Source organism: Bos grunniens, chromosome 3 (genome assembly GCF_055505025.1).
Source record: "Bos grunniens cultivar Pamir isolate PY7600 chromosome 3, Bosgru_T2T1.0, whole genome shotgun sequence".
Taxonomy (NCBI): Eukaryota; Metazoa; Chordata; class Mammalia; order Artiodactyla; family Bovidae; genus Bos; species Bos grunniens.
The window spans coordinates 85,450,036-85,471,971 of NC_141167.1; the positions used below are offsets into that span (position 1 = coordinate 85,450,036).

The 21,936-nt window shown below is 37.5% G+C and overlaps 1 protein-coding gene across 11 annotated transcripts in view; it reads left to right on the forward strand.

Moving 5' to 3' along the window:
- NTNG1 (netrin G1) overlaps positions 1 to 21,936 on the forward strand; it is a 372,900-nt gene that overhangs the window by 283,318 nt on the left and 67,646 nt on the right. For 7 of the 11 annotated variants that reach the window (XM_086391508.1, XM_086391501.1, XM_086391499.1 and 4 more), the window contains exon 5: positions 9,021 to 9,047. In XM_086391508.1, the coding sequence (XP_086247634.1) occupies positions 9,021 to 9,047 (27 nt within the window). Of the gene's footprint in view, positions 1 to 9,020; positions 9,048 to 19,905; positions 19,972 to 21,936 lie in introns of all 11 variants that reach the window. The other 4 variants (XM_086391504.1, XM_086391509.1, XM_086391502.1 and 1 more) reach the window with 1 other exon arrangement.

Consider the following 21,936-nt stretch of genomic DNA (forward strand, 5'->3'; position numbering starts at 1 on the left):
TTTGAATGTCCTTTCAATTTCATTTGTGTCTTCCAAGTAGATAGAAAATCTGTCCAACTTCATGCTTAATCATGATTATCTCGATTCTCCTTGTCCAGCTCATGAGTGAAATTCTAATCCCTACATACAGATGCTGAAAACTTAATTAACCTTTGGGAACTATTATTTCAAAAAAGATTATATTATCTATACCTCTGATTGCCAAACTGTGTCTTATGACCTTTAAAAGAATTCCATGGCTCAAAAATTTTTGAAAATTCTGTACATTTTACTGACTGTTAGATATTCACACTGTGTGTGTGTGTGTGTGTGCGTGTGTGTATGTGTATGCTTAGTTACTCAGTCATGTCCTACTCTTTGCAACCCTATGGACTGTAACCCTCCAGGCTCCTCTGTCCATGGGATTCTCCAGGCAAGAATACTAGAGTGGGTTGCCATTTTCTCCTCCAGGGTATCTTCCTGACCCAGGGATCAAACCCACATCTTATGCTTGGCAGGAGAGTTTTTTTAACCGCTGAGCCACCAGGGAAGCCCTAGGTATTCACATTATCTTATTAAAAAATTTGAGCACCCAAAATAATGTATTTTATCCTGTGTTTTCCAAACTGTATTTTTCACGGAACACTTAAAAACTTTCTATGAAACACTCTTTTGGGGACTTGCTGCTGTAAATAATTTCCTCAGTTTACTGATAGAAATGTCATGGAGACAGACAGAAAGCCCAGCTAGTTCAGCTGTATTCAGTCTTTTACTTTCCTCTTACCTACACAGTCTAATATTCTTCAAAGAAAGAAAATTAAATTGGTCTGACATTGACATTATTTGTTTGTTCAGAAATCCAACCTGAATTGTTATACAATACCTAGGGCTCCTCTGAGTGATGGAAAGTAATTTGATGATAGTTCTGTTATTTTCCCTGGTATTAAATTTGCATTGACCGATTTATATTTTCCCAAGTGTACACATGTGTGTCATTATCCAGACGATTTCCTAAGTGCTTTACATGCATTAGTTCATTTCAAACTCAACAGTTTTGTAATGTAGATGCCACTATTTTCATATTCTAGATGTGGAGTCTGATCAATACTAGGAAAAAGTATCTTTTTTAACATTTAACATTTAACATTTAGCTGCTGCTGCTAAGTTGTTTCAGTTGTGTCCAACTCTGTGTGACCCCATAGACGGCAGCCCACCAGGCTCCTCTGTGCACAGGATTCTCTAGGCAAGAATACTGGAGAATACTCCACATTCTCTCTCTCTAGATTCTTGATAATTTTGGGACACTTACAACTGGTCAACTATAATCAAAATTATAATAATTATTATAGTGGTAGCTGTATTTATTAAGCTTACCATAGCCTTTTATATTTTATAAAGTGCTTTACGTACTTTCTTGCAATAAATCTTTCCAGTGTTCCCATGGAAGGTGTAGTGTTTTTGTCCCCATTTTATAGATAAGGAAACATAGGCACATAAAGATCAATAATGTAGGTTTCCCCCGAATCCCACAGTGAATACGTGACAGAGCAAGATTTAAACTCAGGACATTCTGACTTCAGGAACCAAAATGTTAGCAACTTAAGAATAGGACCGTATTTTATTCTTGGCCTTCATAAATGTTTGTGGAATTAATTATTTGATGAATGAATAAGTAAACCTACATAGCCCTGAAATGTGCCTGTGGACGCATTGGCCTCCCATGCATCTTCCCATGTCCCCTGGCGTATGTGACCTTCACAGTTCAGCAACTGTAACACAAGGGCCTTCACTCTCCCCCAGGAAGAGATCAACTGAGATTTAGAGAAAAACCAAGAGAAAGACAAATCACTCATTTTTCATGGGTGCTAATGACCCATCCACCTATCTAGAGACGGCATGTTGGCTAGCTGGTTGTTAGAGGCCTCCCTAAATGTCTTCCAGGCAGTTCAGTGGTAGAGAATCCACCTGCCAATGAAGGGGGTACAAGAGACACAGGGTCAATCCCTGGGTTGGAAAGATCCCCTGGAGAAGGAAATAGCAACTGACTCCAGTATTCTTGCCTGGGAAATCCCATGGACAGAGGAGTCTGGAGGGCTACAGTCCATGGGGTCCAAAGAGTCAGACACGACTGAGCAAATAAACAACTAAGTGGCACTCACAGCCTTGGTGACTTGACCACTGTTGGGCTCTTGTCACCAGACAAAATCCGATTCTGTCACCACAGTAAGAGAGCATCTGTCAGAGTGTTACTTCCACGAACCGTATGGCCAATATATAAAAACAAATACCTACTGAGTTATTCATGTACAACAACTAGTCCACAGTCCCTTATCTGATGATTATGGGACCAGAGCTGATTTGGAATTAAATTTTTTGTTTAAATTTAAAAAGTAATACAGTGTATATATACCAATACCCACAGCAGAACATCAGGTAGCCCTACTTAATCAAATATTTTAATATTTCTGCAGCAAACCTATGATTATTTTAACTCAGTGGGATAAAGGAGAAGACCACATTCATACCCCTTTCAATCAGGTTTTGTCACCAAATGAGTTCAGATCATATTATGTTGTGATCCAGGTAAACTTTGGGAAAAAAAGTTTTGTGTCTTCAGAGATTTTTTTTTTTTGAGGATTAAAAATAAGAGGGGCTTCCCAGGTGGTAAAGAACCCACCTGCCAATGGAGGAGACGTAAGTGACACAGGTTTGATCCCTGGGTTGGGAAGATCCCCTGGAGGAGGAAATGGCAACCCACTCCAGTATTCTTGCCTGGGAAATCCCATGGACAGAGAAGCCTGGTGGGCCACAGTCCATGGGGCTGCAAAGAGTCAGACACGACTGAGCACGCACGTACACACCAGAGATAAAAGAGGGGGCCTATTTCACTTTTCACTTCCATCCATTGGAGAAGGAAATGGCAACCCACTCCAGTGTTCTTGCCTGGAGAATCCCAGGGATGGGGGAGCCTGGTGTGCTGCCGTCTATGGGGTCGCAGAGTCGGACACGACTGAAGTGACTTAGCATAGCAAAGTAAGTTTAGCAACAGTATAGAGTGGTTATTAGAGGCCCAAGGTCTGGATCCTGGACCTCTGTATTCCAATCTCAGTCTCCTTCCCAACTGACTGTAACTTTTTGTGCTTGAATTTTTTCCCCATTGGTAAATAAACCAGAGTATTAATATCGTAGGGTTGTTACAAAAGTTAAGCAAATTAATGCATATAAGATATTAAACTAGTGGCAGTCACGTACTAAGCACATGATGAAGTCAGCTGTTACGATCACTATAATTCCACTGAAATCTAACACATAGGCCCATCCCAGTTTAAACAGCAAATTCTCTCTTTGGAGATAGCAACTATATGGAGAGATAAATTGCATCCAAATGTCAACTTATTCATACACAATATGAAATAAGTGATACAATATGCAGATTATTTAAGGCCTTATGATCAGTGTATTCTCTCCCCTGTAATTAAGTCTCCTTGTAAAGCCAGATAACAATCAGAAGGGTGCTTGGTAAGTAAGCATGAGATCAGGAAATTTAAATAACTCGAATGCTAATGACATCAGGCTGAAACATCCTAACACATCCGTCCTACCACAGGGTCAGCCTCCCTAATGCCAAGAGGACACTGAAGGTCTGAAAGTTTACAGGCTACTCTTCCATGTTCCTGAGACAGTGCTAGGCCAGTACTGCCACCGCATGCCTGAAGATGTTCTTTTTTGTAGGCTTTACCTTCTGACTAGCTTTTCTTCCAGGCCTCAGATATAGTGAACTAATATCACCTCTGTCAAATCTGTCATATACACTCAGGTCCCAGAGCCCTTCAGCTGCTCTAAGATGACTTAACCATCTTTGATTGGATTGTTTATGTATTGGTTTCTACCGTATAATTCTGTGAGGGCAATCTTAGTTTCTTCACTTTCAAATTTCTGGGAGACAACTCACTGCACCCCTTATCATCAGCAGTTGGACCAGGAGGCAGGGTTGAAGGATGTTGGCAGTAGAACGTCCTTTAGAATACAAGTGAGGCTGTAGAATGTTTTCTTAGTCATCTCCTCCCTCTTTTTCAGTTGGGCTTTTTGGAATTAGAGCTCCCAGTTCCTGCAGCCTAGCTATAAGGAGATCTAGTCATTTTCTTGATAGGCCTTTGTCAAACCACCTAAGACGACAATGGTAATATTTTTTCTCAGTGTAAAGTATGCTGAATCCTTATCCTTTCTGCCTTCTTCTTGGTGAATAGCTGCTGAATCTTGCATTGATTCTCAAAAAGAGTTATGGCTTTTAAGCACTGAATTCATCCGCTTTGAAAAATCAATGTTTATTTTTGAGGACTCCATTATGTTGACTTTCTCAAGGTTAACTATGTCCCCTTTAGCCACATACTTGGTGGAAAAGTTAGTATAATTGAAAGAAGAAAGAGGAGAAGGAGAAGGGGAGGGAGAGAGGAGAAAGAAGAAGAAGGAGGAGGGGTAGAGGAGAAGAAGGAAGAAGGGAAAAAGTAGGAGGAGGAGGATGCAGGGAGCAGGAGGAGGAGGAAGGAGAAAATAACAAATTGTATAATTCCACGAAGTTCTCATGCCCCAACTGCAGTAGAATTCCGTAAAAAGAAAAATTGTAAATAAATATGGTAGTGGGGAGGACTGATTGAGGAGGGAAAGATTGCAAGTACCTACAAGCTTATCTCGGGAGATGGTGAAGGACAGAGGAGCCTGGCCTGCTGCAGTCTATAGGGTTACAAAGAGTCGGCCACAACTGAGCAGCTGAACAACAGCAAGCTTAGCACCTTCACCGTCTTTTGGTCCTTTGGCTTACTCAGTGTTTATGTGTGTCTCTGACTGAAGGAACATTTCTATTCTGGAAGAAGCAGAAGTCCTAAGCTCATATATTACATATTGCAGAACCTTCCCTTAAAACTCGTTCGTACCTGCATTTGATTTCCTCAATATAAATTTAGCAATGTCTCAGTAGACAGGGATTAGGAATTACCCGGGCCAATGTTGACTATAAAGGGGTCAAATAGGATGAAGCCTTTGCTTCTATTTGTGCCTTCCGTTTCCTCTTCTGTAAAGTGAAAGGGCTGAGTAAGATTATTTCTTAGCTCCGTTTCAACTCTCCATTTTTTATCACTCTTTCTGAATTAGCTTATCTGATATCTTCCTTTTTCCTTCCTTCCTATCTACCTATCATCTGTCTTTCCCAAATGTTTTTCAGATTATTTCAGAGATAGATTTAAGCTAATGAAGCTTAAATTACAGGGTCCCTCACTAGACTCCTTCTAAGCTATAAAAACATTAATTTCATGTCTGGTGAAATTATATATTATGTGTGTGTTAGTCATTCAGTGGTGTCCGACTCTGTGACCCCATAGACTGTAGCCCACCAGGTTCCTCTGTCCGTGGAATTCTCAAGGCAAGAATACTGGAGTGGGTTGCCATTCCCTTCTCCAGGGGATTTTCCTGACCCAGGGACCGAACCCTGGTCTCCTGCATTGCAGGCAGATTCTTTACCATCTGAACTAGTATGATTTTATACTTTGAAATTAACATTCTCAAAGAGAGCTCCCTGATTTGTATTTGCTTTGGGCCCACAAAATCTGCATTTCCCCCTGATTGGCTTAGGAAAAAAGACAAAAATAAGTGTATACAAACATGAATATAAAAAGAAGGTGTGAGAAAAAAAATAATAGAAAGAAAATAAGCCAAACATTAAATGAATTTATCCGTTGAGCATGAAGCTGACATCCAAGTTTCGCGGAAGGCAAAGTGGTAAGGGGCATATCTTGTACATTGTACATTCTTGCTCTCAGAATGGAGGAAACTTCCAAAGACAACAAAAGTATTTATGAATAGTGGACTCTGAGAAATGTCTCAGTGGAACATTTTACAGGGGAAAAGATCATCCTATGACCAAAAGTGGTATTTTCACTCTGATAGACACTTTGGAAACATGCAATAAATTTTTGTTCACATATGCACTGAGCAACTTTTCTGTGCTAGGCATCATCCTGGACAGACAGTAGAGATACAGACCTGACACTTACCTCTCAGAGGTCTCAGGCTAACACACAAACAGTCACACAGAGAAGGTGATAAGTTGTTGCTCACAGAAGCCTGCACAAAGAGGTATGCATCACAAAGAACGCGGGCTAATTCACATCAGGGAGATGAAGAAGGAAGGGAAGTAATAACTTCTGAGCTCAGTTTTAAAGGTAAAAATACTCTTTACACAATAGTTGTCACTTCACAAGGAACACTGAAAAGCTACCAAGACACGTCTAGACAATTTTTCTGAGCATAATCTGACTGTCATTCCTGTGGTTTACAGGCAACCATCACTGCTGTGATTAAATTGCATTCATTGATTCAGCACTTACAGATGCCAAAGAAACCCACCTTTCATGAAATGAATTGTAGCCTTCCTGTCTTAGTTTCTTAAGCACTTGAAAGATTTCTCATGACTTACTCATAGCCTTTTCAATGCAGATAACTGGTTATTAAATTCTTTAGTTGTCTGTAGAGAACCAAAAGCAAGGTATTTGAACATTACAATAAGAAACACGGGGGAAAAAACATTTGACAATATACTAATGGACATCCCTTGGTGTTCAGGTATTTTCAACTTCAAAAATCTTATTCCAGTGAGCAATTTAAAAATCTTCTCTAAGCAGTTCCCATTTTACAGCAGTGGAATAGAAAGTGACTCACCTGGCAGCACCTCAAAACTTTTTAAATCACAAAATGATAAAGAGCCGGAATTTTAAGCATCCAAATGTTAGGTAATAGAAAACATCTTCATGAGGGAAATAGGATCTCATAATGGTCTTGCTTGGAGAGGTTTGTATAGCTGCAATGAGCATTTCTCCCCAGAACTGGCATCCCCAAAGGAATAGAAACATTTCTGCATCTTTCTAAAATATTCAGCTGCAGCAAGTACTGCATCAAACAGTCTTACAAGTTTGTTCTCGATTGTGTCTGGCCAAACATCCTGAGAACTTTGCCTTGCATTATGCATGGCCCTCCACCTCCATGCAAGTTTGAAAACACTTGAAAAGTCTCTTCCTGCCATCTTAACTTCCATTCTCTCTGACGGATTACAAAGGCAAAGCAGTTCCTTGCAATGGAGCCGGATTTTCAATCATGGGGAAATTTGGAGCTTCTGCAATTGCTACTAAAATTATGATGCTGCCATCGTATCTCACTCAACAGGGGATTTGCAAAGAAAGAAAAAAAAGAAAGATTCAGTACCAAGTCACTGTCAAAATGCGGCAAAGATGGTGTACTGAAATGTTGGGTCAGGAATCCAGCAGTCCTTTGCAGACATCGCATGCAGCTTGAAATTCAGTTCAGACAAAGTAAAACATGAAAATTAAAGTTTAAGTTTCCAGTTTTGGTTGATCAGTGATCAGTAATTAAGCTGAAACATCATAAGCTCTGTGCATTTAAAATCAACATACATTGAATGTATCTAATAACTGAAAATAGGATTTCATTCCTTCCAGGTTTTTTTTTAAACAACATGGTAAGCTTTAATTTCTCCTTCTCCCCTCCCTACTAAGAAATAGGAAAATAGCTCTCAGTTTTAAATAATACAAAGCTAGAAATCTCTGAGTAAGGTACAGTGATTAGTTAAGATAAGCAGAGGGCAGTTGTTCAAAGATTAAATACTAAAATAGAAATTTAATGATTCCTACATTTACCACCTGTTAGCACACTTTAGTGATGTGGAGAACAAGCCTGAACAGCTCATTAACAGCTATCATTTATTGACTGTGTACCATGTGTCAGACATTTTTATGGATTATCTCATTCGATTCTCACAGCAGCCCTGTGCAGTAGATATTATTAGCCCTTCCAGATGAGGAAACAGGCCTAGAGAGGCTGGGAACTTACGTGAAATCACCCAGCTAGTTAGTTGCAAAGCATGACTCTCACTTAGTTCTTATTCCCAACTCATGCTCTCACCCATACCACTGCCTGGATTTGGTGGAAATGATATAAATCCTTGACTATTATTTATAGTGTCTATCATGGTATTGCTTGTTTGATGAACCAACTAAATCAATAATAGTAATCATAGCAAAAAATTGTTGATTATTGCACATACTACCTGCTCAATGCTTCGAGCATTTCAATTATATATATATTATATATATATATTAAATATATATATATATATAATCCTTGCAACAACTCTAACAGGTGGAAAACAGCCACAGAGAACATAAGCAACTTGTCCCAAAGTCACAGTCAGTGAGTATAAGAGCAAAGCCTCGATCTGAGATAGCCTGGCTCTTGTGCCCCTGATCTTGGCTAGGAGTTTTCATCTGGATACAACTAAATTCATGTCCACGTTTATAACATCTTCAGTCACATTCTGAAATGGTTCCACCACCTTAGCAGAGCTTGACAACGAAAGCAGAAGCTGAAAAATTGATGAAGCCCATGGTCAATGTGAATACAACCTAATGTATTCTTGAATTATTCTGCATTCTGCTCAATTTACTTTCTGTTACAGAGCTTAATCCACATATCTCACGAGTAAAAGAGGACTGAACATGATGGTTATATGTAGTTAATCAAATAAAACGACAAGTGCCTTTCAACTGCTAACACATGCATCTCAACACGTTTAAAGAGATAGATGGCATGATGTAGATATATTTGCACAGGCACATACATTGTATACTTGGTGCTCGGTGCCCAGAACACAAGCCTAGCTTAGTGTCTGTTTTGAACCACATACAAATGTTCACTAACCTTATAGGTAAGCACAAAATGCTCGATGTCATGAATCTGTCTTGAGCCAGCTGTTAAAGATGAATGCTGATTTCCCGACTCTGATAAGTTAAAGGAGTTCTAGAATAAGCGAAATGGTTTCAGTGGTTGGATATATGTTTGGGGTTTTTGTGTGTTAATTTTCTGATGATATGAATGTAATCAAGTGTTTAAGTTTCTAAGATTTTTATATGATGTTTAAGATATCCTTTACTAATAAATGACTAACAGTTTTTCTTTATTGTTTTCTTTCTCTCCAGGTATCCCCAGTATTTCCAGTATTGGTAGTAAGTAAAAACAAAAACAAAAAATCACAAACCAAGTCTAGGCTAGCTTGGCTTTGTTGTTCAGCTCCTCAGATCTATTTTCCCAGTGTCCATTTCTGATGTAAGAGAGTATTTCCTTTGTGAATTGAATTGTTGTGTTTGTTCTCTGCACAGATATGGTGAAAGCACAGATGAAATAGTTACCTGTATAGAATTCCTCCATGGATATGGCAGTGCTACAGCTTTTCTGACTATTTTTGATGAAGGCTACCTTTACAGAGGTGCAATCACTTACATAACTGTAACTCATTTAGCAAAAATATGAACAGTCCTATTTACCCATACTTAGTAACCAGCAAACAAATGGAACTCTCTCCCGAGGACTGTATATGGATTTCTCCCATAATTTGGGAAAGCAGAGAATGAATGCCAGTGAATGCTTTAGGCATATTCGTTAGCCCAAAGAAATCACTATGAAACTAGGGAGAAGGAATTTTATTAATGCATTAAACTTTAGCCTTTGTGAAGGCCTGAAAGAGGTCGGTTTGTGATCATTAGTCTTTCTGGAGAAATGAAGGAAAGAAAATAATCAATATGTCCATTGCTCTCTCCTAAAATACAATGATCCATATTTTCCTGACTACTTAGGTTCAAGTTTGGTAGAGAAGGGATATAAAAAAAATACATGCAAAATTTAGGAATGGGGCTACTAGAAATTCCTGCAAGAAATGTTTTAGTAGAGATATCAGCAATTGAAAAGAGAAGTTCAACATTCTGTTGAACATTTCTCTAGTACCTTTACAAAGACATTCTACCAGATACCATGGGAGAACCAGGCTGTAGCTCCCTCTTTACATTTAAAGCAATGACATCCCAACACCAAGCTTGAAATGCTCACTAAGGAAATGTCCCATAACTTTTCAGAGCCAAATCTCACATATTTTTAAATATTGCTCCCTTTCTCTCTGATGGTTAAAACCTTTGAATAGCTACTGAATAAGTGATTTGAAATAAAGTACTGAGGGAGCCTAGATTATGAACTGTAAGTGAAAAGAAGCATTTTCACTAGAGTTTAACCCAGTCTTTGTCATAAATGCTGGGCCACAACAGGGTGATGGAAGGGTAAAGAACAGTAGTAGGAGTATTCCAATATACAACAACCATTTAAAAAGCAATATCCTCATAATTTGGATAAAATAACTTCTTGCCTCTTTTAAATGCACAGTCAGGTCTTCCAGTTTTTAAATCAACCCAGTTTACTTAAGCTTGTGAATAGGACTACACACAGATTTATTAATCACTAGACATGTTAAATGCAATGAACATCAGCCACTTTGTAAACAGAAATAGAACTAGTGTTCACGTTCATTTAGATACCAGCCTAATGCCACAGCTTCCTCTTTGTGATCTTGTTGAAATGACGTCAGTGGTACAAACTTGCAAGTGAAAGCTTCGGTTCTAATAGTCTAGTTTTTCTGCTGCCGTATCTCCCGTGGCATTTGCCTATCTTCATAAATACGCCACAACGTGCTCCTTTCAGGCCTTGACAGTTGTGTTTGTACATGCATTTTGGAGCAAAAGGAAACCAAACGGAAGCAAGCTGAGACAGATGGTGATCTGACCTGTCAAAGGTTTCAGAAATGGATGAACGGAAAGTAGTTCTTTGGCGTTGGGATGTGTTTCTGTTCCAAGTGTCAATTGTGTGTTGCATGGAATTTCTGACTGTTTTGCTCACTTGACATCTCATTCGGCCGCCTCCACCACATGCCCCATCTTTGAGCATCAGCAGATGTTGACCTTTTACACACTGAATCGGGAAATTCCAGTTTTATTTTGCTTTGTTTTATTTTGAAATCAGTGGTGACCTGAAAGGATGCTTTGTTGTGCCTTTGGAAAATGTATTAACCTTTATTCAGGAAACTAGGAAAATTTAACTCCTTCATGTCTAACCAAAACCCTCCAACAAACAAAGTGATAGCTTGTTCTGTGCTTTCGTGATGCCTCTGGCTGTTCTGCTAGGAGTGCAATGGGTGTTTCCTCAGATTTCTCAGGCAAATGGTATAAGCACTTCCAGGGGTCACCCAGCATCACATATGGCTAGCTTGCTTATTGCCTGGCTTTAAAGTGAAGAGATTTGCCATAAAACCATCAAACATGATTGTATCTTCTAGCCTGCTTCAATGGCATTTACACATTCCTTATAAGGACTTATAAGGTGTTCTCTGTGTGCAATGGTGGATTCCTTTACTCTCCAATGGGCAAGAATTCATACATAGATGACTCCCTGCCTGTTCAAGAGGGCATAGAAATAGTTTCCAAGGTACAAGCCGGAAAAGAGAGATCCACTTGGATTTTCAACTAAGTTTGGGCATTTACCAGGGCTTTTCCCTTTATCTCAAGGAAGAAATCAATGAACGTAATTCCACCAAGTATGTAGAAAGATGCCATGATAATAGATATAACACTCATGACACTCCCATCATCAAGGACAATGAATGATGTATATTGTGACATAAATTATTGATTGATGTATGTAACCATAAGTTCACATACATTTGCTGTATACACAGTGATTAAAGATTTTGGAGGCCTGATAGTTTCCAGTATAGATTTCAAACTGTCAACACCTATATTAAGGTTCAAATGCATGGACAGAGTGGTCATCCTTTCCGATCATCTGCTAAAAATGTTTTTGAAACAGATTTCCCATTAAGGTCATTTGTACCTGCTGTTGTCTGTTAGGAAATAGATTTCCCAATCATCCCAAAGGTACTTGATTTAAAACTCAGTCATTTTGATGTGCTTTGGCTGTGGCTGAAAAATTATTGGTGATATTGTCAGCAATTAATGAGTCCCAAAATAAATCTGTAGCCATTTGAGCCTATGAGCTCTGTTTTTTCTTTACTTGATGCAGTAGTAATTCATTCAAGTTTCATTTTTTCAATGTAAAATGTATCATGCGGTTATAAGTAAACATTCACAGTTTTATCCAAGTGAATGTTAGTTGATGCTGATGATCCAAATTAATATTTGTTTTGGTGTGGATGTTTTTGTTTAAGGGATAAACTAATCATTATAACATATATTATCTGATCTTTAGTCCTGAAAAGCAAGTGATTTCACAAATTACTCTGAACAGTTTATTATAAAAAATGGTAATTAGAATAACAAGAGTTGGCCTAATGTGCAAAGTAGCTTTGTGTGAGGGATTATCACCTAAAAAGCAAGTGATGGAGGTTAAAGATTAAAATGTCAGAGGTTAAAGGTAGATCATCCACTGAAAACTCATGTCAGGAAACACAACTTAAAAAAACTTGAAATTTTTTTAATAAACAAAGCCATTTCTTAGACTAGCAACAAAAGAAAAGATGTATGTTGACATTTTATGAACCCAAGCGTACATTGTTTCCGTAAATTACCTTCAAATGATTGACATCATGTTTTATAAAGTGTAAAATATTGATGGAAGCATTTGGCTGTCTCCTCCTCTTCAGCTATTCAATTTGAAATAACAATTTACTTAAGATAAATATTCCACTTTCCTGTTTCTCTTATAGTGAGCATTGCCTTCATCACAGAGTTAAAAATTCATCTCTAATTTGATTTAATTGGTAGGACCATTAAACAAGGGAAGTGGTACCTGCAGGGATCCATCAGCCTGTTGAGAAAGCTCAGAGATGCTTTCATACTTGAAAACATTTGATGCCAGTTGGAGACCTTATAAAAGTTGTTTCCCGTACAGCATCCAAATATATTTTGTTCAGTACCTATTTACTGTAGAAGCCTGGACTGTGAGGAAAATAACAAGGTTAATCATTTCCCCCCTCAAGGGTTATTAGTAATCTTGTTCATGCTATCAGAGAGCTGCAGTGTTTGTTTGTTTTTTCCCTTTTCTTTAATACTTCTAAATCCCCCAAATAAAAGTTTCATTGGAATTGCCCTTTAGATAATTAGGTTTTATATAATGAAGAAAAAAATGATCTGACTAGAGAGGCTATATGGCAGATTGTATGGTGTGCTACATTAATTTTGATCTGTTTGCTGATGTTCTAGAAGGAAAGCTAAGGTCCCAGGTGAAATGCCTTTGGGACTTTATTATATCATGTATCCAGTATTCTCATCACAGATCCATTTCATATTTGTGTAACTAGCATTTCGCATTCATGAAACCTTTGTGGTTATCCTAAAATTGAATGAACATTAGGACATAGCTGCTTCTTTAATCTTGAATAAATTAAATATTCCAATGATGCAGGGGGTGGAGGAGTAGCACCTACCTTAAAAAAAATCTGAGAGGTTTAGTCATCTTTAGCAAACAGCAGTTGCCCACCTTTATCAGATCTGCCTTTCTTCATATATTAGCCTTTTCCCAGATGTCTTTAGAATGCCAAGCCATTTTTTTAAGTGTGAGCTGATATCTGTACCTTTGCTGTTATTTCCTTGTGGGGGCATCTGAAAATTCCTAGCTTAAGCAAAGATTTACCAAGATCTCTGAAAGGGCCTATAATGAACTTTCTCAAACTTGTAATTGTGAATGAAGAGTGGGGTATCACCAAAGTCTTCTTGGAATATCAGTAGGGAGCTGGCCAGCTAACTGTTCCACTTCCTGGGAGATGTCCCCACATGTCTACAGAATTCCATTTTACAAATGGTGACTCTCGGGCTCAAAGTGTCCGAGTAACTTGTCAGATATAATATGGCCAGGAAGGCCTGTCTGACTCCAAAGGCTGTTCTGGTAACGGTATACCAAATGGAAGAGGTTAGAAAGAGAATTTGTATATTTATTGACTCCGACCTCAGACTCTTTCCTGTCTAATACATTGGCCTGTTTCTGTGTGGGAAATTTTAGTGTTCTGAAGAAAAACAGACGTTCATTTTCGATACCTTACTGTGTGGTCAACAGAAACCACATTAAAATGTGCCCTTCCTCTACCACCATCAATGATAAACATCCTCAAAAAGCTGAGGAAGAGGGGAAATGTGAGATGTTATTTATAGAACATGGGATAGTTCATGAAATTTAGCTATGCATCTTGTGAAACCTGCTTGTACATACTCTATGACAGTAAAAATTCCAAATGTTTTATTGACATAGCTGCTTAAAACAAGCAAACAAAATCCTGTGTGTTGTCGTGAGGACAGACTTACCACTATCGCATTAAACTTTGTCTTCCCCAGCAGGTTAATGATGCTGTGTTTCTGAGAGTAGGCAGCTTACTGTAAAGATGGTGAAATTACGCCAAGGCCCTAGGGGTTCTTTATGAAGAGCTTTAGGGTTTTCTATGCATTCCTTTATAGACATCAATAATGTTTCCAAAACCCACTGAGGAACAAGAGCAATAACTACAAATCCAAAGGGACCCCGTGACTCTGTGTCCACCCGATGTTTTCCTCATACACTCCTGGAAGGAGAATGTTTAATGAAGGCTCACTAACATCCTCTCAGGCAGTGGCTTTTCATATCCATCATGACACCCTGCTTCCCACCGTATTGTAGAACCAAAACATTATGTAAAAATTAGTGTTTTTAGGAAAATTGAAGAGCACTCATACAACATCATCATTTTATAGGCAATGCAACTAAGGCTTAATTGAATTGTCAAAGTCATCTGGATAGTAGCCAAGGCAGGATTCTAGTTCAGTGTTCAGTTTCCAATCTAGGACTCTAGAATTCATTCACCTTCTCATGTAATTAAATGACTCATGTATTAAATACTACACAGTAGACTATTTTAAGGGGAAAAGGACATTGAAAAGCATGGTCACAATTTACTCTGGTTTTAAAGAGTTTCCACAAAATGAGTTGGAAGCTGCCTGTAACTCATGCTAAGTGGGTACAAGTAAGATAGAAGACAGTGGCTTTCTGATGTAAATGAAGTGTTTTTAACCTTCTGGTTCAAGCTTGCCTTTCAGCTTGATTCACTGTGGTGTCAGCCATAGATGGTCAAGTTTAGCAATTCTAACCCAGTTCTCTCCAATTTACAGTGCCGAGCTTTCCTTGGGGCACAGAGAAGAAAAATTTTCTTCCAAAGCCTCATTTTTATAACTAGAATCTCAGTTTTTCTGACTCTTTAAAGTGCCACAAACCAAATTGTCCTGTAAGAGTTTTCTGAGTCTCCTTAATGGGGAAAAAAAAGAAATTCAGGCAAGATGTATATTTGATTAATAGGCTAAACTGATGTGCTCCTAAATTTAAAGAAACTCGGAAATTTACATATTATCTTTGTGTTAAAAATAAACCCTTTCCCACAGTATTCCAAAATAATTTCTGTTGCTTTCTGGACAATAGTATTAATCAATGGAGGCCCTAGAACCAGATTATTCCCTAAAGTAAGTTGTATCTTAAATAAACTTCTTTATATATCTGAATCACTTGCTTTGGGAACAGTTAAGGTTACAAGAAATAGGGGAAGCACATTATAACCTCTACTTCAGTTTAGTAAGAACTGTTTATGCTACAATAATTTTTTATTACAACAGCAACCTTGAATAGGATAATAAGAGCTAACACAACATTGAAAACCAACTATGTGGGTGCTCAGTTGCATCCGACTCTTGGTGACCCCATGGACCTCCACGCTCCTCTGTCCATGGACTTTTCCAGGAAAGAATACTGAAGCTGGTTGCCATTTCCTACTCCAGGGGATCTTCTCGACCCAGAGATTGAAGCTGCATCTCTGGCATCTCTTGCATTGGCCAGCAGGTTCTTTACCACTGTGCCACCTGGGCAGCCCTGTGCTTCAACTATACTTCAATTAAAAAAAAAAAAAAAAGCCACCATTTCTTGAATGCTCACTACAATTACAAGCAAATATTAACTCATTCAGCCTTGACAACAGCCAGCAGGTAGCATTATTCTATTTTACATATAAGAAAGCTTAGACACAGAGAAGTTAAGAAACTTGCCCAAGTGATAAAACTCGAATTTAAATCCAGTCCTCGTTCTATTTACATGCAGCATATCTTAAATAAATTTGCCCTCAATAGATATTGCCCAGGCTTCCCAAAGATGTAATTTGAAAATTTATCAATGACAATAGAGTAATAGTATATGATGGGCATTTCAGATATTCTTTTTCTTTGTAAAAGGGATAGTTTTGGTGTATGAAATCTTTGGTCTCCATATTCACCAAGCTAAAGTCTTTTGAGATCATTAAGACGTGTTTAGTCCATTTTTCCAGGTTTGTGGGATCAGGATCCTTGAGAACTCGGAATTTCCATAAGAGGCTATTTTTGAAGGATTGGCCATCTACAGTCCCATTGGACACATATGATAATCCTTCCCCTTACCTCAGTAATAATTTCTCAACTCCAGACTGGGTTTCACTATGACAGTCACAGGTCCACAGTTACAATGTGTAGCAATAATTTTTCCTTCTACACAAGGAATTCTTAATCCCCTAAATCCCCTAGATTCTGCAAAGAACATGTTCTTCATTCCAGTGGGCTTTATCCTTCCATGAATTTCAGCGTGACACTGCCAGGTCATAAAAGAACCATTGGAGCGATAGAACTTAATGGCTGAGAGAAAACATAGACATCTTTTAATCCAGCACCTTTACCTTACAGATAAGGAAACTGAAGTCCAGGGAATTAACTGCCTGACAACTACTTAACAGACCTGGGAGCAGATCCTTTAACTTCTGATTCCTAATACTTTTTGCCTTGCAATATACTAGCACTTTGAGACCTTCATATGGACACAAAGATACTCCTTAGTAAATTCATGAAAGAATGAAATTTTAAAATTCTCCAATAGTTCACCTAACCAATGCTTTGGATGTGTTGTAATTTTTTTTCTGTTTGCAATCTCTTAACTATTTGAAATCAATGGCCACTGGCTAAAAATTCTCAGAGGCTTCATGTTATGCAAGGACTTTTATTAGAATTGAATATGATAACATAGAATTTGTCTTAATTATACAATTAACTTACCCTCCAATGTGCCTAATTTACTTCTTGGAATTAAACGTTAGTTTATCGATTGAATATTGATTGAATATTTGTATGTGCCAGTATCTTTGAGTAACAAGAGTAGCCAAAGAGTAACTAGTTGATTTAAAGTTTTCTTACTTGCCTTTGCAGTTATAGGACAAAATAAAAATTCAAAATTTTAAGATGAGATATTAAATTTGAAAATTCTATGATGAACAAATATTAAAACATGTATAGACAGTACCATGCTATAGGAGTCAAGGCTCCACACATTTCAATATTTTTTTCCAAGACATTTTTCCTCCCGAGGAAGAGATATCACACATAAAATTTTGTCCCACTAGAGATATGTATAGATTAGATTAGGATTTCTAAGTGAGTGCTGGTGGTTGTGAGTTTTTATTTTTCAGGAAGGTTAGGCATCCCACCCAATGAAAATCATTTGGAAAAAAGAGTCTGTATTTCTAAGAAAACAGAAAAGCTACACTCTCCTCTTCCCCAAGATACTATCATAAGTGCATAATACAGAAGAAAATTACCTTCTAGGTAGGGATCAGATTGTAACTGAGGTGTCTCTCTTGATAATTTCATACAGGTCAAGGAGTTAACAATTCAAAAGTAGAATCACCTACATTCGCTTTTTATATATGTAAGAAGATCCTCAATATGGAACCTCAGTATCCTGGAGGAAAATCATAAAAGAGTATAAATATAAAATATAGGCATAAACAAATATTTATTATATTAGAATATGGAATAGAACTTAATTTATAAAGTTAACTTTCAAACTCACTTCTAAATTGGTTTAGTATAAAATTTTGTCTTCACTTAAAATTTCTTGGCAGAGCTTATTAGCAAAATGATTAATTATAGTATTACTTTCACTTCAAGTAAACCAAGCCACTGAATACTTAACATTAAACTTGCAAGCAGCACCCCCACATATGACCTATATTTACCTCTCCTACAGAAAAAGATGGAGAAAACCATTTCAGAGAACTAAATTGTTCCTAATTTGATGCTTATAATATATATAAATATATTTTCTATATAAAACTATAACAGTGATTTGAAATTTTTTCTAAATAAACAAGTTCTAAAAATCACTTGTTTTTCAAAGTGACTATCACAGTTCACGTAGGCTTGTTATGTTAATTCCATTTCTCCCCATCACCAAAGTACTCACATGGAAAGTAATACTCAGTCAATAACTTGCATATCTTGCCTACATATTACCAAATATCTATTTATTTAGTAACACCTACAGATGTGGAAAATTATTGCATTGTTTTTTCTTAATTTCAGAATTCATAGTTTTTTCATAATTTCAAAATTCATAAATTTTGAAGATACAGCAATATCTAACCCTTTGCTTTTACATGTATATAGCATACACACAGAGCAACAGTAGATCAGCTTTTCTAATAAATATTAAAAAGCCAAAGTTATAGTGAAAGTTCCATGTCTTGCAAGATTCACTATAATCTAATTATGGAGGAAACAGTCTGATAATACCTGTTTACAGTAGCCTAGCCACTTGATCAGAGAAGGCAATGGCACCCCACTCCAGCACTCTTGCCTGGAAAATCTCATGGACAGAGGAGCCTGGTGGGCTGCAGTCCATGGGGTCTCTAAGAGTCGGACACGACTCAGCGACTTCACTTTCACTTTTCACTTTCATACATTGGAGAAGGAAGTGGCAACCCACTCCAGTGTTCTTGCCTGGAGAATCCCAGGGACGGGGGAGCCTGGCGGGCTGCCGTCTATGGGGTCGCACAGAGTCAGACACGACTGAAGTGACTTAGCAGCAGCAGCAACAGCAGCCACTTGATATCAATTACTCAGTTATTAAATATTTACTGAGGCCTTCTGGAAGGATTTGCCCTTCCTCAAAGAGATTCAAATTAATTACAAAGACAAGAAATAAACATAAAATTTAAAGTAGCAATATTAAAACTTACGCCTATCCACATTTCCATGAAAAATAAGGAACACAGGAGGTCACATGCTATAGGAGTTTAGAGGCAAGAACTCTCCTTGTGGACTTGGATGGCCTCAAAGGACCACACTAGAAATGTAGTTTTGAACTGATCTCAGTGAATGGCAGATGTGAGTCATGAAATGGCTGCTGTAATAGTTATGCTCTAGGTACCTTAGCAAAAATAGTTTTAAAGCACTCAATCCTAAATCTGGCTATTTTCCTGAGTCATTTTTTTTAAACATGGGTGAATCTAAGAAAAAAAAAAGACATTATTCTTAAATTAACAATGTTTATCATTATTTCTGGATTGGAACCAAAAACTTTAGAGATATATTTTCAGTTAAAAACATCATGAAAATATATACACACCCATACATACAAACCTGAGATATGATCAGAATACCCTGGTCTGTTTTCCTTAAGCCAGAATCACCAGTAATCCTTCTCTTTCTTTCTCTGAGAAATTGCATAAAAACAAATAGGAAATAAATCCACTTCTTTGCAGAGATAATGGCTCACACTTAAAACATACCCTAAAGAATCTCTCCTGAAGACTAATGTAACCAGCTCATATCTGTAAATATAAATTGCAGAGAATGGAATTCTCAAGTGAGAAATTATTTCTTTCCCGTTATCTTCCAGTTTCAGGCAGCAGCTTTATATAGTGATTTGAATTGCTGAAGTCCCTATTTAGTTATTTGTAAGAACACTCTACTTTATTACAAAAGTTAATGCATATAGCTTTGTTAGGGAACGGGCTATATATTTAATGTCCATTCAATGTTTTGGGAATCATCAATTGCTTGCTTTTGTCTGGTGTGGGAGTCATGTTGTGTTAAGTGCATCACAGCCAAGTTAAAAAGCAGATGTGTGGTTTGTGTCTTTGTCCATTTAGTTTTCTGTTTAAACCAAAGGATATTATAGCTGAATATAACAAACCCTGATTTTTCCTGATGTATACAGATCCTCCAAAGTTTAATAGGAAATGGCCGAATATTTCTTCCCTTGAGGTTTCTAACCCAAAACAAGGTAGGAGCATGTCAAATTCCTACTGATATAAAATCCCACATGTTTAGGGGGAAAATCCCACATTCTATTTTTTCAAACACTATATAAGAGCATTATCATCAATGCCATGCCTTCGAAAGAATCATAACTCAAATATTTTTTTCTAATATGAAGTGTCCCAGAAATATTATAGCAACAAGTGTAGAAAAGATTAGATGGCACAGAAGCTATAAGACCTTTATCAAGTTTACATTGAATGCCAGCCAGTCCCAAGAGAAGTCTAGTGTTGGTTGCCCTCACAGTGAAAGTATAAATAATACCTCTTAAAAACTTTTGAGTGGCTCAGGTGTCCTTCTGCTGTCTCCCTTTTGCTTTGCTTAAGTAAACTCACTGGTAGTTAGTTGTATTGAAGGTCAGGGAAAATAGGGAAAGGCAGTACTGCAACCCCTAAGAGACCTGTTTTTGTTTGTTGTTTTTTTTTTTAAACTATGATTCCATATTGATTGACAGGAATTTGGATCGTTCTCTCCCCCCTTCCCCTCCCCTTCCCTTCTACATCCTAGTGTATTTCCTCTGTCGAGGCTTTCCCTCTTTTAATCCTGTATCAATTAATAATTTCTGTTAGGATTAAGAACAACCTGTTTTCTTTCTGTCCTTAGAGCAGTAATTATTTTCTAACTTCTCACATCATAAATAAATAAATAAAGGAAACTGAAGACAGCAGTGTGATTACACAGGAAAAAATAGGACCTTTAAAAACTGGCCAATCCAATTCATCAGATGCAGTGTAATGTTAAAATTACATTAACATCTAGCCTATAGATATATATAGACATGTACAAATAGTTCGTATTAATAGCAAGTTGCCTTCTTTTGCATCCTTTCTTCTCACACACACACAAAAAGGCACATCTTTGGCTTCCACCTTCCTTCGTTATATGCAGGATGTTCCTTTTAAGCTCTAATGAACACAGTTGGAAGAGGAAATGAGCAAAAGGAGGAACCAGGAAATAGCTGCTAAGCAAAACAAAATACATTAGCAATTTGTTGAGGAGTCGAATTGGAAGGGCTGCTTTTTCAGCCCTTGATCAGAGTGATGAAATCAAGACTGTCCTAGATACATACATTACTAGCAAATAGAATTATCTTAATCATCTGCTCCAAATGATTTTTTTAAAGTTTCTACATACGTATGTGGAAGAAGAAATACAGATCAAGCTCACCCCATTGGTATAACTCCATGAAGACCGTGAGGAGGTTTAGCGGCATTGCTCCTTGGCAAGTTCAATGAGAGCATCTTCAGTAAAATGTCACTCAGTATTTCCCATTGAATTTCATAGCTCAACAAATTATACAAGACAGGATCTAAGACTTCACACTTCACAGGGAGTTTTCTGCTGAACAAGATTATGCATTGTTGAGAACTTGAGTTTTGTGCTGAACAAGATATGCATTGTTCAAAACCTGAAAGAGACCCTTTTATTATTTTTGCTACATTTTCTGAGTGTCACAAGACTAAGAGCTTTCAGAAATAATCTTTAGTTAATACTAGTTGCAGTTTTTAGAATGTAGATAATGAGTTCAAATAAATTTATTTGAGAGGTGCACAGTTGAATACAGTGCTTGAACTTGAAATTTTAGCTAAAAGTGTACTTTCTGTCAGAGGTCAGTTCTGTGCAGGTGTAATTTATCTGATCAACATCTGCAGAAAGCATCAAGCTCTATCCTGTTTTTGCTACTTTCACAAGTGACTGTTCATGAATAACTGAAAAAGAAAAGCAGGCAAATTTAAAAATTCCTGCCATTAACAAACCGGTATCATAAAAGTAACAATTGTTAGGAAAAGACTACATTTTTGAAAGACAGAGTCCAATTGACTCTGAGGCTGAGATCCAGGTTCTGCTAAATGGTTGACCATTGTTAACTATGTTCTGTGATATCTAATCAGTTCAGCAAAAGTAATCTAACTGGTTTATATGCAGATGG